This window comes from Mchenga conophoros, linkage group LG4 (assembly GCF_057382185.1).
Source record: "Mchenga conophoros isolate Kocher_MC1m ecotype Shallow Benthic linkage group LG4, M_conophoros_male_GT1.1, whole genome shotgun sequence".
NCBI lineage: Eukaryota > Metazoa > Chordata > Actinopteri > Cichliformes > Cichlidae > Mchenga > Mchenga conophoros.
In genome coordinates, this window is record NC_140529.1 from 17,154,572 (window position 1) to 17,169,552 (window position 14,981).

At 40.3% G+C, this 14,981-nt stretch overlaps 1 protein-coding gene across 1 annotated transcript; it reads left to right on the top strand.

The window, feature by feature from the left end:
* Positions 1 to 2,001: 2,001 nt before the first annotated feature.
* On the top strand, positions 2,002 to 14,438 carry emp2 (epithelial membrane protein 2). The gene is made up of 5 exons (XM_085270727.1): positions 2,002 to 2,161; positions 10,604 to 10,897; positions 10,982 to 11,087; positions 11,168 to 11,308; positions 11,412 to 14,438. The coding sequence occupies exons 2-5, from the start codon at positions 10,820 to 10,822 to the stop codon at positions 11,579 to 11,581; spliced, it is 495 nt and encodes a 164-aa protein (XP_085126853.1). The 5' UTR covers positions 2,002 to 2,161; positions 10,604 to 10,819; the 3' UTR covers positions 11,582 to 14,438.
* Positions 14,439 to 14,981: the final 543 nt, after the last annotated feature.

Sequence of the window (14,981 nt, forward strand, 5' to 3'; positions counted from 1 at the left end):
TTATCCTTTTCAGGGTCGCAGGGGGCGCTGGAGCCTATCCCAGCTGTTATAGGGCGAGAGGCAGCGTACACCCTGGACAGGTCGCCAGTCTGTCGCACAGCCAACACACAGGGACAAACAACCATTCGCACTAACATTCAGACCTAGTGGCAATTTGGATTATCCAATTAACCTATCCCCACAAGCTGCATGTCTTTGGACAGTAGGAGGAAGCCGGAGTACCCGGAGGGAACCCACGCAAACACGGGGAGAACATGCAAACTCCACACATGCAAACTCCACCAGCCCGATCGTGGAATTGAACTCAGGACCTTCTTGCTGTGCGGCAACAGTGCTAACCACCGTGCCACCGTGCTGCCCAGGTTACCAAGGTTTAGAAGTGTTTGTGGGAAATTCTGACCATTTTTCCAGAAGCAAATTTGTGAGATCAGACACTGATGTTGAATGAGAAGGCCTGGGTTACAGTCTCTGCTCTAATTCATCCCAAAGATATTTTATTGGGTTGAGATCAGGACTTTATGCAGGCCAGTCACGTTCTTCCAAACCAAACCTGCTCATCCATGTCTTTATGGACTGTGCTTTGTGTGCTGTTGTGCAGCCATGTTGGAACAGGAAGGGACCATCCCCAAACTGTACAACTCCTGAAAAACAACCCTACACCATAATCCCCCTCCATCAAACTTTACACTTGGCACAATGCAGTCACACAAGTACCATTGTCCTGGAAAACCCTGACTCGTCCATCAGATTGCCAGGCAGAGAAGCATGATTTATCACTCCAGAGAACATGTCTCCATAGAGTCCAGTAGTGTCTGATACATGGTCTTGAGCTAATTTCAAACTCACATGGACTTTGGAAGTCTGTAGCGACCAAGTCGGCAGAAGGTTGGTGACCTCTGTGCACTATGAGCCTCAGCATCCGTGGACTTCACGCTGTGATTTTACATTGCCAACCAGTTCATGTTGTTCCCAATCGCTTTCACTTTGTTTTAATACCACTAATAGCTGACTGTGGAATATTTAGTAGTGAGAAAGTTTCATGACTAGATATGATGCACAGGTGGCATCCTATGAAAGTACCACGCTGGAACTCACCGAGCTCATGAGAGCAACCCATTCTTTAAAAAAAATGTTTGTGAATGTGGAAGTGATTGGAACACCTGAATTCAATGATTTAAATGGGTGAGTGAAAATTTTGGGCATTATAGTGTATTTTTGCATGACATATTGGAGTGTTAGAGATTGGTAGTGCTTGTCAGCAAACAGACACAGGGCAGGATTCTGATTGCAAAGCAGTGACTTGTGAGAGCTTAAAGAGGGAGATCTCATTTTCTGTGCTTGTCTTTTCATGATTGCTCTTTGTGTGGATGTAAACTGTGGGCCTTCCAAGAAGCAGTTGTTTTAAATTTGTGGCAGAACCTAAGAGAAAGAACTTTTAATTATAACAAGCTGTGGCAGCCCGCCAAGAAAGCAGTGCTATACTTGGAAACCAAACTTTATGAGCAGAAAATCCAAACGCTGCCCACACTGGGCCTCGGAGGTAAAGTCCAGAAATACCACAACAATGAAAAAGGAGTGTTTAAGGTGGATAAGAATACAAGGGGGGGGGGGGGGTCCTGGGTCAAATATTTTGACCTCTAAAATGAAGGAATACTTAAAAAATCTAAATTAAAGAAAACACAGGTAACAGAGTCAACTGTTTTTCCGCTCCTCGCCCCTTTTCAGTATTCCTTCTTCATTCCTTCCTTTCCTTCACTTTTCATCCCCTTTTATCTCTTTAATTTCCTTTTGTCTCCCTCCCTGTCCTCGGACTCCTTCCGCTTGTTTTTTCTCATTCAGACTGTAGCCATGTGAGGAAATATAAACTTTCTATTTTTTTCACCATACTTTTCTTTTCTTTTTCCCGCCGGGCCCCAAATTCCTGTCACCTATCATCGACGCGCGCGCGCGCGCACACGTAGACCTCCCAGTACATCGAGTCCAAACCACACCCAGCTCCAGGTCTCCCTCCCTCGCGCGCTCTCGACGGCCGGGCTAGCGGACGTGCATTTGTACTTTTTTGTTTTTTTTGATTACTAGTGAGAACGACAGCTGCTGTTTTCTCACGTTCGAGGCTGTTTCTTCCACAGAAGAGTTGTTTTTCGTGCTTGGACCAAATTCGGTGAGCGAACTTTTCTTTCCTGATAACTTTTATTTTAAGTTTAGTTTGGCGCTTAAATGCCAAACAGAACTTTCTATGTGGGGGTTGTGGCATCACTCAGAGCAACTTTATGTGTTTGAAGTGCAGCGTAACGTGTTTACTGCTCTAGAAGACAGCTGTCTAAAAAATATAAATAAATACATGAATTAATACATTAAAACAACAACAACAACAACAAAATATATAAATAAACAGAACCTTAAAAAATATATTTTATGGTATGTCTGTTTAAGCGTATTTGGACATTAGGCCGTCTCTTACTGTTTGTTGCAGGGTTTAAGGGTCCCTTACTGCCGTGTTTTGCCCTGTGGGTATTTTTACACAGATTGTAACTCAGCTCCAAGTTCAGACATTGGAAATAAAAGGGGCGTTGTCAGCCACTTTGATAATGTGTGTGGGAGTAAAACGTATTTTTAAGTCCAGTGAAAGAAACTTTAGTGTTTTGGGAAGGAGGATAAACATTTAGTTTTTTCTTTCGTTTTTTTCAATGGACGCTGAAAATATGCGCCTGTGAACTCTGGGACTTAAAGATCGGGCTTCCTGCAACATGACACAGAAGGCTGTTATGTTGCTGTGGTTGTGGTTTCCGGGACTATGCTTTATATATGTTGCTTATAATATATTTAAGGGGTGCCATCTAAATGCAGTACACACACTGTAATGCCTTTATCCCTGTCTTTAAGTTTTCAATGGGGTAGATCCCTGTTTCTCTTCATGCCTGTCGCCCTCTTGTGGATAGAAAATAACATTAGACTATGTTATTTTAGGTTTCTGTGGTTACAGATTTTTTTTTAGCTCCAGCAACAAATAAGATAAAAGTATAGAGAAAGATATGAGGACATATGAAATGGGAGGGTTACAGTTGAACTGCAATAATGTGGATACACTGGATGGCGTGGGCAAAGTTAAATTGGCGGGAGGGGGCTCTGTCAAGTTGCAACACGCTCCTGAAAATAGGAACTGAGGCATCAAAGCATTATTTACTCCAGCCTCAATGCCACTTGTGGTATAGACCATGCTGCAATCACAATATGGTAAATGCTAAATGGCCTGTATTTCTATAGCGCTTTACTTAGTCCCTATAGATCCCAAAGCGCTTTACACTACATTCGGTCATCCACCCATTCACACACTGGTGATGGCAAGCTACATTGTAGCCACAGCCACCCTGGGGCGCACTGACAGAGGTGAGGCTGCCGGACACTGGCGCCACCGGGCCCTCTGACCACCACCTGTAGGCAACTGGTGAAGTGTCTTGTCCAAGGACACAACGACAGAGACTGTCGGAGCCGGGGCTCGAACCGGCAACCTTCCGATTACAAGACGAACTGCCAACTCTTGAGCCACGATCGCCCCACATTAAGCTATATTTTGAGTAGAAATCTGGTTTCCATATCTCTTAATAATCACATACAGGGAATATACATGTGAACAAGTGCGTTAAGCAAGAGACTGAGTGAGCAAATGGATGGATAAATTGCTAAATACAGGAGTGAAGCTAAACGTGGCTGCATTTTGATGGATACCATCATCCCACCATATTGAAGGTGGTGTGTTTTCATCCCATCAGAGTCAAGTTTTAGAGTGCAAGAGGGTTTGGATGTATAATTCAGGCAGAATAACTCCTGAAGCATTTTCCCTCTTACACTTATGTTTTGTGACACGAGGTAGCGAGCCACAAGCATTTCCCCTCATACAGAATGTGGCACGCGGAAAGACATGAGTGACATATGATAGGAGGGGAATTAGACAGCAGGCTTATGGAGAGATTTTAAGCGTCGCTGACAGATGAAAGCGATTAGGGAACAAGTGTGAAGTGACTGACAGAAGAACAGAAAAAGATGAACAATATAAATAAATAGGGATGGAGATGTGAGTGGAGGTCTCCTTTTCATCTCTCTGTCAGGTGTTACTTAACCTCTCTCTCCCTCTGTCTCTCCATGTGGAAGTTATTACTCAGCACTGTCACATGAGGAATGTGTGAAGAAAAGCACGTACACACACACACACCTAAAAACCATGTTAGCGTCCAACATGAAAGAATGCCTGTGTTGAAGTATTTGAAGCCAGAAGGAAAACAGTTGTGTATATGTGTGCAGATTCTTCTTATTTTTTGGGCTCTTTTGTAACTTCATGTTACCCTTCTCTAGTACTCAGAAAAACTTGATATTGTGTGAGTCTTTTTGTCTATTTGGGATGTGAATATGTCATTTGTATGCATTCACAGACAAATAACACAAATAACCATCGAAGTAACTGGTCTATCTGCAATTTCATAGACTGTATTGTACACTCTCCTAATATTTTAGTATGGATGGCAAGGAATAGAGCAACAGTCAGTCCAGAGTACCACTTTTATTGAATATTTGAAGCCTAATGTTGTGTTGTCCCATTAAAGCTAGTCCCTGAAAGATGAAGCCAGGTTGGGTCTCCTCAACACAGACATTTAAAGTCTCACCAATCCTTGTTGTGTCCTTCAAATTCAGTCAGATGCTGCATGACTTTGAGTCATTTAAATCCCCCTAAAACAGCACAGTACTGTTGACTTGCTACACAATGTACAGGGTTTGGTCTACAAATGTAGCCAAACACTGTCCCTAAGGATGAACTAAAATGTTTCCCCTTGTAGTAATTGTAAAGTTGCATCTAGAATGCAGCATCATATCTAAAAAAGACCTCTTATAGATACATAATGCTTGATTTCTGCCATCGGTCCTGGGAAAGTGTACCTTTTGTGTAAAGGTAATCCAAAGCTTGGCCTGTAAGTCGTATACACACAGAAAGATTTGGTTCCCCTTTGCTATAAGTGAATCTTATGATATATAAATTTAACATTATGACCAAGTCTATGACCAAAGCACTGAAAATGAGTCTTAATTTCTCATGGAGATTGAGTTTTTCATGAGCAAATGTTTCTCAATTGTCAGCTTAAGCTTCTTTGAATATTTGTGCATACACAAAAAGGAGTATTCAAGAGTAAAGGCAGATGAGGGCCAGAGGGCTCCACTGGAAGTCTTCTATCCCTTCTCTCTTCTTTTTTTTCCTCAATCCAATTTTCCATGGCCAAAGACACAGAGAGAGAGATAAGTAGAGAGAAAGGGAGAATGGGACAGTGAGAGAGGCGGGGGAGTGAGATGCAGAGGCCCAGTTAAGTCTGTGGCTTTGTGTTTTATGAAAAGAGGGAAAAAAAGGACATTAAAAGTCAGCATTTTCCACCAGACAAGGGAATCAGTCGACATGAGCACACACATATACACACTTGCACTCTTCCACTGACTGAGTCTCCCCCCAGTCTCCTATTATAAGGCTGAGTGGAGAGGAGGAATGGCTTCATTTGTGGTGCTTGTCAGCGTGTGTGTATCTGTGTGACAGGGAAGGTAACTGGAGTTATCTGTCATTGTGTTTCTCTGCTTACACCTAGCCGTATGCCAGACTTTCCTAAAGTTAAACACAAAGGGAACTGTCACATCTTGTACAAACAAAACACAGGATAATATACTTACTGTAAAATGACCTGAGTTATACTGCTGCTGATGTGGAGAAAAGCTAAGCTTCACTTTGTTCTTTTTTCCGACTAGAGACTTTCCATGGTCATTTTTTTTGTGCTGAGAAGGTCTCACAAAACTAAAGCCCCTAAACCATGTAAACCCACTTTGAATAGCTCTAAAAACACTAGCCTCACAGGGAAAACATAACAGCAAAAATTCAACTTCTGTAGGTTACCCTTTAGCAGCTACATTTCGCTTGTGAACATCACATCTTAGTTCAGATTACATTTGTTAATGACCACGACAAAGATGGTGTTACAATAGATTTGTTATTACTTGTTCTGGTGGCGCACACCTCACAGTTGAGGCAAATAAAATCTGTCTGTTTTGATAGATAAGGTGTGACAAATTGTGCCGTGTTGGTGTGAAGCAGGTCAAAGAAGCATGGCTAATGTATGCAACATGAATGTGGATAGTGTGTGTGTCTGTGTGTCAGCTGTTGCCTGATGTCAGAGGAACGACAATTCACACTCTACTATCAGCGCTGAGGGAAACCCATTAGGGTCGCTGGGAGTGCAGGGTCCACATTAGGCTAATGTTAGGGTGTGTTTGTAGTAAGTGTTGTTTTCTTTTCTTTAATCATGCTCATGATAATCGGGGCCTGGCAGTCAAAGTAATGAAGATCTTTACAGTGCAAGCACTCACCAACACAAAAGACACTTATTTCATTTACTTTCAATTATCTACATTTTCCTTATGCGAATCGTATGTTTTTCTTATATTTAACTCAGCTCCCAAATGTTTGCGATTTTGCATTCTGTGTATGTGTGCATACATCAAAGTCTGCACGACTGTACTCAGTATGTGCCTCTAGGCTCATGTTTTTGTTTTTCTGCCTTCCCTCCATTTCCCTCCAATTGGGTTCCCTTCCTTGTTTCTCTGATCCCACCCTCCTCCCGTGCTCCTCCTCTCTTTGCTGAGATGAGAAGGCAGCTGCAGACAGTAGAAGATCCAGCTGTGTGTGCCCACATGTGCATGTCTGGGGATTATTTTCCACTCCAAAGAATGTCCCTGCAGGTCAGATTAGGCTCAAAGAGATGCATTGCACTGGAAGTGAATTAAATTATCTTTTATTTTTAACTTTGGCCGCCCTTTTTCCCAAATGTCTTTCGATGCTTCCTTCACTGTGCTAGCGTTTCTCTGTAAAATCAAAAACTAAAATCAGATTTACAGAAACAGATTTATTATAAAGTGTTATATGTGTGCTATTCACTACTTTGTGTGGATATTGAGAGAGTTGGCATACAGTAGCTACTTTATATATAAGGTGTCACATATAAACACACAACGACACCAAACTACCATATAAACACAGACATCGCAGGCTTTTATTGCCTCAAAGCGTTTATGTTGAGAATAAACATTTTGCAGGCTCACGTGCGACAGGATTTTCACTTCCATTTCTTTGTAGTTTTTTTTTCCTCACAACCTCTGGTCTCGGTTTAAATGAGTCTTACCAAGCCTTTGTCTTCTCCAGTTTGATTTTCAGAACAGTATCATTATGATCTTTTGGCTTGAAAAGCCCTTGCTGTTCGCATACTTGTTGGAAACCTGAACCCTGTGCTTTTAGATGGCTGTTGTTATTTTCCCGCTTCCTTTTTACTATTTACCACCTGGTGCCCCCTTCCCCCCTACCCAGACAGGGAGGACCTATCCTTTGGCACATCACACAACCGCATACTCGCACACAAAAACTGTGACCTGCTTCCTGTTGGTGGGCAGAGACTGTTTTTACTGTGACTCCATTTTGGCGGGGAAGACTAATTCCTCTGCAGTCTGGCTGGGGCTGTGTGTGTGTGTGTGATTGTGTACACTCACATGCTTTTAAATATGCTTGCGTCTGTGCCTCGTAAGCTTCTGAACCTTAGGTGGGAGGCACTTCCAGAAATCTAAATAATATGTTTTGTTTTATGTGCGTTATCTCCACGGTAGAGTTTGATGTGTGACACTGTGTGACGCAGATGCTAGTCAGTATGTGTTTCAGAAATGTAGGCCTACATTTGCAGACACATTATATTATAAAGTGCCATCAAAGCTGTGCTGTAAAATGTCACAGTTGAATTGTAGATTTTGGAATCCTGTGTTATGTGAGCATTTGCAGCCAAATAACCGAATGATGCTGACAAGGCATTTTTTTTATGCGGAGCAAAACTCAACCCTGGATTTTCTCACACATGGTTTTCTGGGTATGCTTGAGTTTGTTTTTGTTTTTTTGTTTTTAATAGAATCCACATTTTTATTCACTCTGAGGAATTTGTCTGTAGAATACACAAATAAAAACTAATGAAAATAACAAAAGAAAATAAATCAGGCGCAACCTTGCAGAAAGAGAACACAGTAACTTATTGTTCAAATAACTGCCTGTTCAGACACAAATACGTCTTATCCTAACAGATACACCCAACCTGTTATGACTGTCAACAGTGATTTGTGAAACCATACACTTCTGGACATTTAGTTTGAATCATACTGCTACAAAGGCTAAGGTCACACTGCAGAAGAAGTAGAATAGGCTGGTATTTGAACCTGCACACTGAGTGCCCTTGGTTCATTTGAAATATGTAAACTTTACTGAAATGTATCCATGGCAGTGCGTCTTGATTTACTGGCATTCTTTTTATCAAATTTGTAACTGATAATTGTGTATCATTGTGTTGGTTAATCTCAGGTTTGAACAAAACACAGATTTACACACACACACACACACACACACCCGCCCCCCCCCCCCCCCCCCCCCCAAAAGTTTACTGCTGAGTCCTCGCTGCCATAAAGTCTGAATGAAGGCCTTTAATCACTGCAAAGTATACACTACACTCCCACACATTGTAAATGTGTGTATATATACTGTGTAAAACACCCACTCTTTCTTTGACACACATGTACACATGATTTGCTGGACAAAACATAAGATGTGTGTTTTCTTTCATTTAAGGGAAGACTCTGAGGCTTCTGACTGTTTCTTTGACAGCTATTTGGACACAATGTAACAGAACATACATAGACGGATTGTAATTGAAGTTTTTAGCGATGCTTTATCTACATATTTTCTAAATAGTTAAAAAAATCCTGTCAGTGCTATATTATTATACATTTCATTTCTATACATAATTTATATTTTGTTCTGTATGTATGTTATTCTGTCGATATTGTAATTACTGCTTGCTTTTCTTTGAAGGCTGATATTGGACAGTACTCCAGTTTCATTGTACTATTGGGCGATCGTGGCTCAAGAGTTGGGAGTTCACCTTGTAATCGGAAGGTTGCCGGTTCGAGCCCCGGCTTGGACAGTCTTGGTCGTTGTGTCCTTGGGCAAGACACTTCACCCGTTGCCTACTGGTGGTGGTCAGAGGGCCCGGTGGCGCCAGTGTCCGGCAGCCTCGCCTCTGTCAGTGCGCCCCAGGGTGGCTGTGGCTACAATGTAGCTTGCCATCACCAGTGTGTGAATGTGTGCGTGAATGGGTGGATGACTGGATATGTAAAGCGCTTTGGGGTCCTTAGGGACTAGTAAAGCGCTATATAAATACAGGCCATTTACCATTTATTGTACAAGGTATGACTGTGCAATGACCATAAACAGTTAAAGACTGTGTTGACATTGCCAATATTAGTTATTTGGCATTATATGTATATATAATGTATATATACATTACATTATAATGTATATATATAACATATTAGCTCATAAATTAAAATGAAAAAAATAAAGATGACACAGGAGAAACGCCCTTCAAACCATGAGTGCTGATCTTGCTTAGTTTGTCCACCACGCTGCAACTCTGCACTCGACAGTCAACGACGACTAGTAATCGAGAGTAATCGACCACTTGTGAAAATAAAGGAAGATTATTTTTAAACGACATTGTAGAGCTGCACAATTAATCGTTAGAAAATCGCGATCTCGATTTATACTTATGTGCGATCTCATTTCCAAATGACAACGATTTAAAAAAACAAAACAAAAAAACAAAAACAAAACACAGACGACAATGATTGTATTGCATTTTGATCTGGGACGTAATCTGCATGAAAACAAGTGCTCACTCTTCCTGCTCAACAAATGACGAGGGCGGAGCCTTATACCACGTGATACAGAAGCTGTGCCGTGTGATGCTAAAATTAGCAGGGAAAAAACAACTGAGAACATGTCAGGGATGACGAGAAAGTGACAGGAGAAAATCCGTCCCGGTCAACCACCCAAACATCAATAACGGGAACCTTATACAGCGCTTCCCTATACCCGTCGAACTCCCGCAGGCACAAAGAAATTACGGAGGCTATCACTTATCACCTGACCAAAGATATGGCTCCCATCAACACTGTGCAAAACGAGGGATTTAGGAAAATGATCAACACCCTCGACAAACGCTACACAGTGCGTTTCTATTGTTGCACTACCTGCTCTATACACGCAGTGTCCAGCAATGGTGGAGACGGAATTTCAAGCAGTACATTTTGCGGCAACAACAAAACGTGAGACATTTGTTGTTTTTATGTTTATTTATTGTTTTATGTTCAGTCTCAACTGTTACGAAGTTGATGTGCAGTTAAGCGCAATAAATATTTATATTGGAAAAGAAAATCGTGATCTCAATTCTATGCAAAGAAATCGTGATTCTCATTTTATGCAAATCGTGCAGCCCTACAACATTGTCATATTATCTTAGCTAGGACTTATCAACGACCACATATAACACATTTTTGGGACATCTGTTTCTGTTTTGTGTATCTATACGAGCTGAATTTTTACATCACCAAATATCGATATTGGTATCGATCATGCATGATGATGATGATTAAAGAAATCATTTCTTTTTTTTCATTTACTCAGCTATTACACTCATGTTGCTTCCAACAGGTTCTTTTCATGTGAGCGGCCTTGATCCATTCCTCACTATCAGTCTGCAACCCCGCCTGTCTGACAGCCAGCATAAACATACAGAAGTGGTTCCACCAAAACTGACAATCAGCCAGTGGGAGAAACAAACAGCGAGGGGAAACGGCCTGCAGGGTATTTAACCAGTTTGACCGACAGGTGACAAAAAGCAGATAGAAGTTAGACGGAAGGGCAGTCATGTTGATCGTCTTAGCTTTCATCATACTCTTTCATCTGGCTGCAGCCATCCTGCTCTTCGTTGCCACCATTCACAATGTAAGTACACACTGAAAATAAATACTCCTTTAACATAAATCATTTCACTTTTTTTAACAATGCTTGTGTCTATCCCTGATGTAGGCGTGGTGGGTGGTATCAAGACCTGGCATTAACATTATTAGTGACTTATGGTACGCATGTAACACCACTTGCGAATCGATTGAGGACAGTCACACTGTGAATGCAGGTAAGACAGTGTGTATACTTCCTATATCTCTGTAAATGTATGTCTGGGTATGCTACAACTTCTAACTTCTCTCTCCTCAGCTTATCTGCAGGCAGTCCAGGCTACCATGATCCTTGCCACTATATTGTGTTGCGTCAGCTTCTTCGTCTTCATCCTTCAGCTCTTCAGGATCAAACAGGGAGAGCGATTCATTTTCACAGCCATTATCCAGATATTGGCATGTATGTAAAACACATCTAACTTTTAATGTTCTAATGCAACTTATATCCACTATCCGTGTGTATGATTTCCATCCTTTTCCTTATCTCTTCTCTCATCTCCCAGCTTTATGTGTGATGATCGCGGTGTCCATCTACACGGCCGAGAACAAAAGCTTTCATAAGCATGACCTTCAGGAAGGCTCATTCGGCTCCTCTTATGTTGTGGCGTGGATCAGCTTCCCCATGACTCTCATCAGTGGCCTCGTGTACCTGGTGCTCAGGAAACGCAAATAGACATAATAGGCTTATATAAACAATATTCAAATTCTATAAATGGAAACTTGAACATATGAGTACAAACAAACAATTTTTCTCATCTAACATTCTTTTTTTAACCCTTATTTTTTATTTTCTATTGGAATCTGCTTCAAATTCTGCATCATTTCAAATCACAGGTGCAAATCTAGAAAACATTTAGTACTTTTTTGGTCCATCTTATGCATGAGCTTCTTGTTCCTGATGGTACATTGTTCTTACTGAGTGTGGCAAAGATGACTCTTCGGATTCAAGTCCTTTAGAGACATGGCAGTCCAATTTTTCCCCTGCTTACGTCTGTGGTAGCCACTGCAGTATGTTTCTGCAATTATCTAAGGCGAGAAGTGCACCGTGATTCACATTTGATCTGCAGTGCCTTGTTTAAACAGTGTAACCTTACCTTTGCCAGCATGGCACACTGTGCTGGCTAGCTCCATTTACATAAGGTCAAATCAGCTCGATGCAAATGCACACCACAAGAGCCTAGGTGACTTCATCACCCATCCACTGCTCTGCATAGACGAGGCTCCAGAGGACCCTTGCTGCATTTTGTGAGAACTTACCTTCACCTTCCTCCCTTTCCCTTGGCAAAAACACAGGAAGAGAGCTCTGCTTTGTCTCCCCCTGTTGTGTCGCTGTCTCCTGCTTTCCACCAACTCCAGTCACAGGACTGTTTTATCCAAAAGGATAATAGTGGAACAAGGAAAAAGTGTGGAGGCTTGTCTGACATCTCCTAGACTTGCTAAAGGCTTTTTTTTTTTGTGAATCTATAGTTGACAGACTTTATTTTGTACATATTTGCTGTGTGTGTATAGTTAAGGCTAGATTCAAATGATAAAAATTTTATCTATAAAATAAAAGGCATATAAATAAACAAATATTAACCACAGCATAGAAGTGTAGTGAATCAGTAGTTAGAGATACAAGATGTAGGATTTTAACCTTTTTGTTATGTTCTTATGTTACTTTTTGTGTTTTCATGGTTAGAAAGGAACCAGTGATTTGCTGTGAGATTTGGGATTTAAAACGACATAGAAATGTGTAAACTTCAAAGAAGAATGAACATTTCTTTGTTATTACTATGCTTGTTTTGTTCACAGCTTCTTTGAAGCTATTCTTTTGAAACCACTGTTTATTAGATTATAGCATCATGCGACTGGCGATGTATGAAGTAATTACCATATTTTTCCCCTCTCTGGCTGGGTTACTGCTTGGTCCATTACTGGAACATTTCTAGCATCTCTGCACTTACTCATGTGTCAGCTTTTAATAGTAAGCTAGATGTTATACCTGCCAGCAGTTCCTTGCATTACTTTAAAAGAACTGAAACCATCATGGGCATCAGCGATTATAGTTGTGCTGGATTACTTCAGAGATGCACTGTGCTGTTTTTGTTGTAAAGAGAAATGTTAGATAAAGCTTGGAACACAGAAGTTTGTAACCTGCTAACTCACCGGTGATGAAGATTTGTGGAAAAGGCGTGGAATTGAAGTTATTAAGCTTTACTATCCCAAGTCGATACTTGAAAATGAACAAAACAGCGTGTTAAAGGCCAAGATTACCATGATATTCATGCGTTTTGTCAAGTTGTCATCATTAGTGTTTCACTTGGTAAAAAGCCTCATGTAATTAAATGCCTTTTATCAAAAATGTTTGTTAATGTTGACTCTACTTTAGTTATGATGTAATGATTTTTAAAGCAGACCAATATTTAACTGTGGATAAATCAACGTTTTGAACATGGCATCTGATCAGATAAGTTAAATTAACATATTTTCCCAATTGAGTGTGTTGTTATTTATTCATCTAAATTGCTTTGGCATGAGTCGCCCTAGAAATGGCCACCTCCTCAGAGCAAATTCCCCCGCCTTTAACCAAAACAAATAAAAATACTCTGGTCTTTTCCTTTTAAGAAGTCATGGCCCAGTTATAGAAAAAAAAACTATTCGTAACAAGGTTTGTGTGTTTTTGTTTTTTTTGAGTAACTGGGTTATGATTCTGAGAAAGCCATCTTTAGCACCACAAAGCAGTCACCTTGTTATCTGGTTTTATTTTATCCAAAGAAAGAATATTTCTACAGCAGATGGCTCTAAAACTGGGCAACTCATACCAAATCAGTCTTTATGGCACTACAAAGTAAAAATGAAATAGTTTGTCCCTTTCATTTCAGTTGTAGATATTCAACATAAAACACGTTATTATCTTTAGAGTGAATTTATTAGTATACTTTTCTTGTAGTGTGTTTTATACCCATGTAGATGTCATAAGGTCATACTGACAGAAAAAATTGAGTTGTTGAAACCAAAACTGTATTTATGGGGATTTCTTTCTTTTTTGCATCTGAAATATTTCTAATGTTTAATCAAGTATTAATTCCAAATTGATTTAAAGTCTCATGTTGCTCCATAATGTTGTCAGTGTATATTTTGCTGCGTGGAGTTGTTTTCCGCAGGCTAGCAGTTTTTCAATTTCCAGTTTCTGCTTGTTAACAGCTCATTTCCTTGTATTGTTTTAAAAGCCAATTAAATTACAATATACTAGTTATTTTGTCCTCTGTTGCAGCTTCTGTGGCAGCTTTGGTGATTTGTTAACATTTTTTGTCCTGTGGTCACATCATCAGATTGAACGTTTGTCTGCTACCGACACCTAGTGGACCGGCAGAAAACTACATCATGTGTACGAGCTTGTTTATTTTATTCTTCAAGCGGCACACTGGTCAAACATCCAGTAGATTTATGAACAAATACTCAGCCTCAACACATCAATTTATCTGTGCTTATTTTTCTTTTACCTTTCGAAAAATGCCTTTGAATAAATAAAACATATTTGTTTGTAACTAGTGTTCTACTGGGTATTAATGTGTGCATACGTACTTGCTCTCCAGTGTCTTGTCTTTTTCTCTTTTCCCATGTTGCAGTGTACTACTTACCATATTTTAGGCTTTATTGTAAAATTTCATGGGAATTACACTCTGAGTGCAGTTTTGTTTCAGGTTTTTAATCAGGGAAAAAAAATATGTCCAAATCTACCAGGCCCTGTGTGAGAAAGACATTGATTCATCAGGTGTGATTTCTGCAAGACCAAGAAATCAATTAAGTAGAACCTGCCTGACAAAGTGAAATGGACGAAGATCTTAAAATAGAACACAGCAAGTTTGGAAAAGGATTCATGATTACAACAATAAGAAAGAAATGGCGTACATGGGAGATTTTCAAGTAGACACGTTTACCAGGTAGTGACTGGCTGGATAACATTTATGAAGAATTTTATATGAGACTTCTTTCACCTTATTTACAATCAAATATTTATGGGGGATCATCCAGACTGTCTTCCACTTGATATCTGGAACATATCGGTTCCAATAAGATATTATATATGG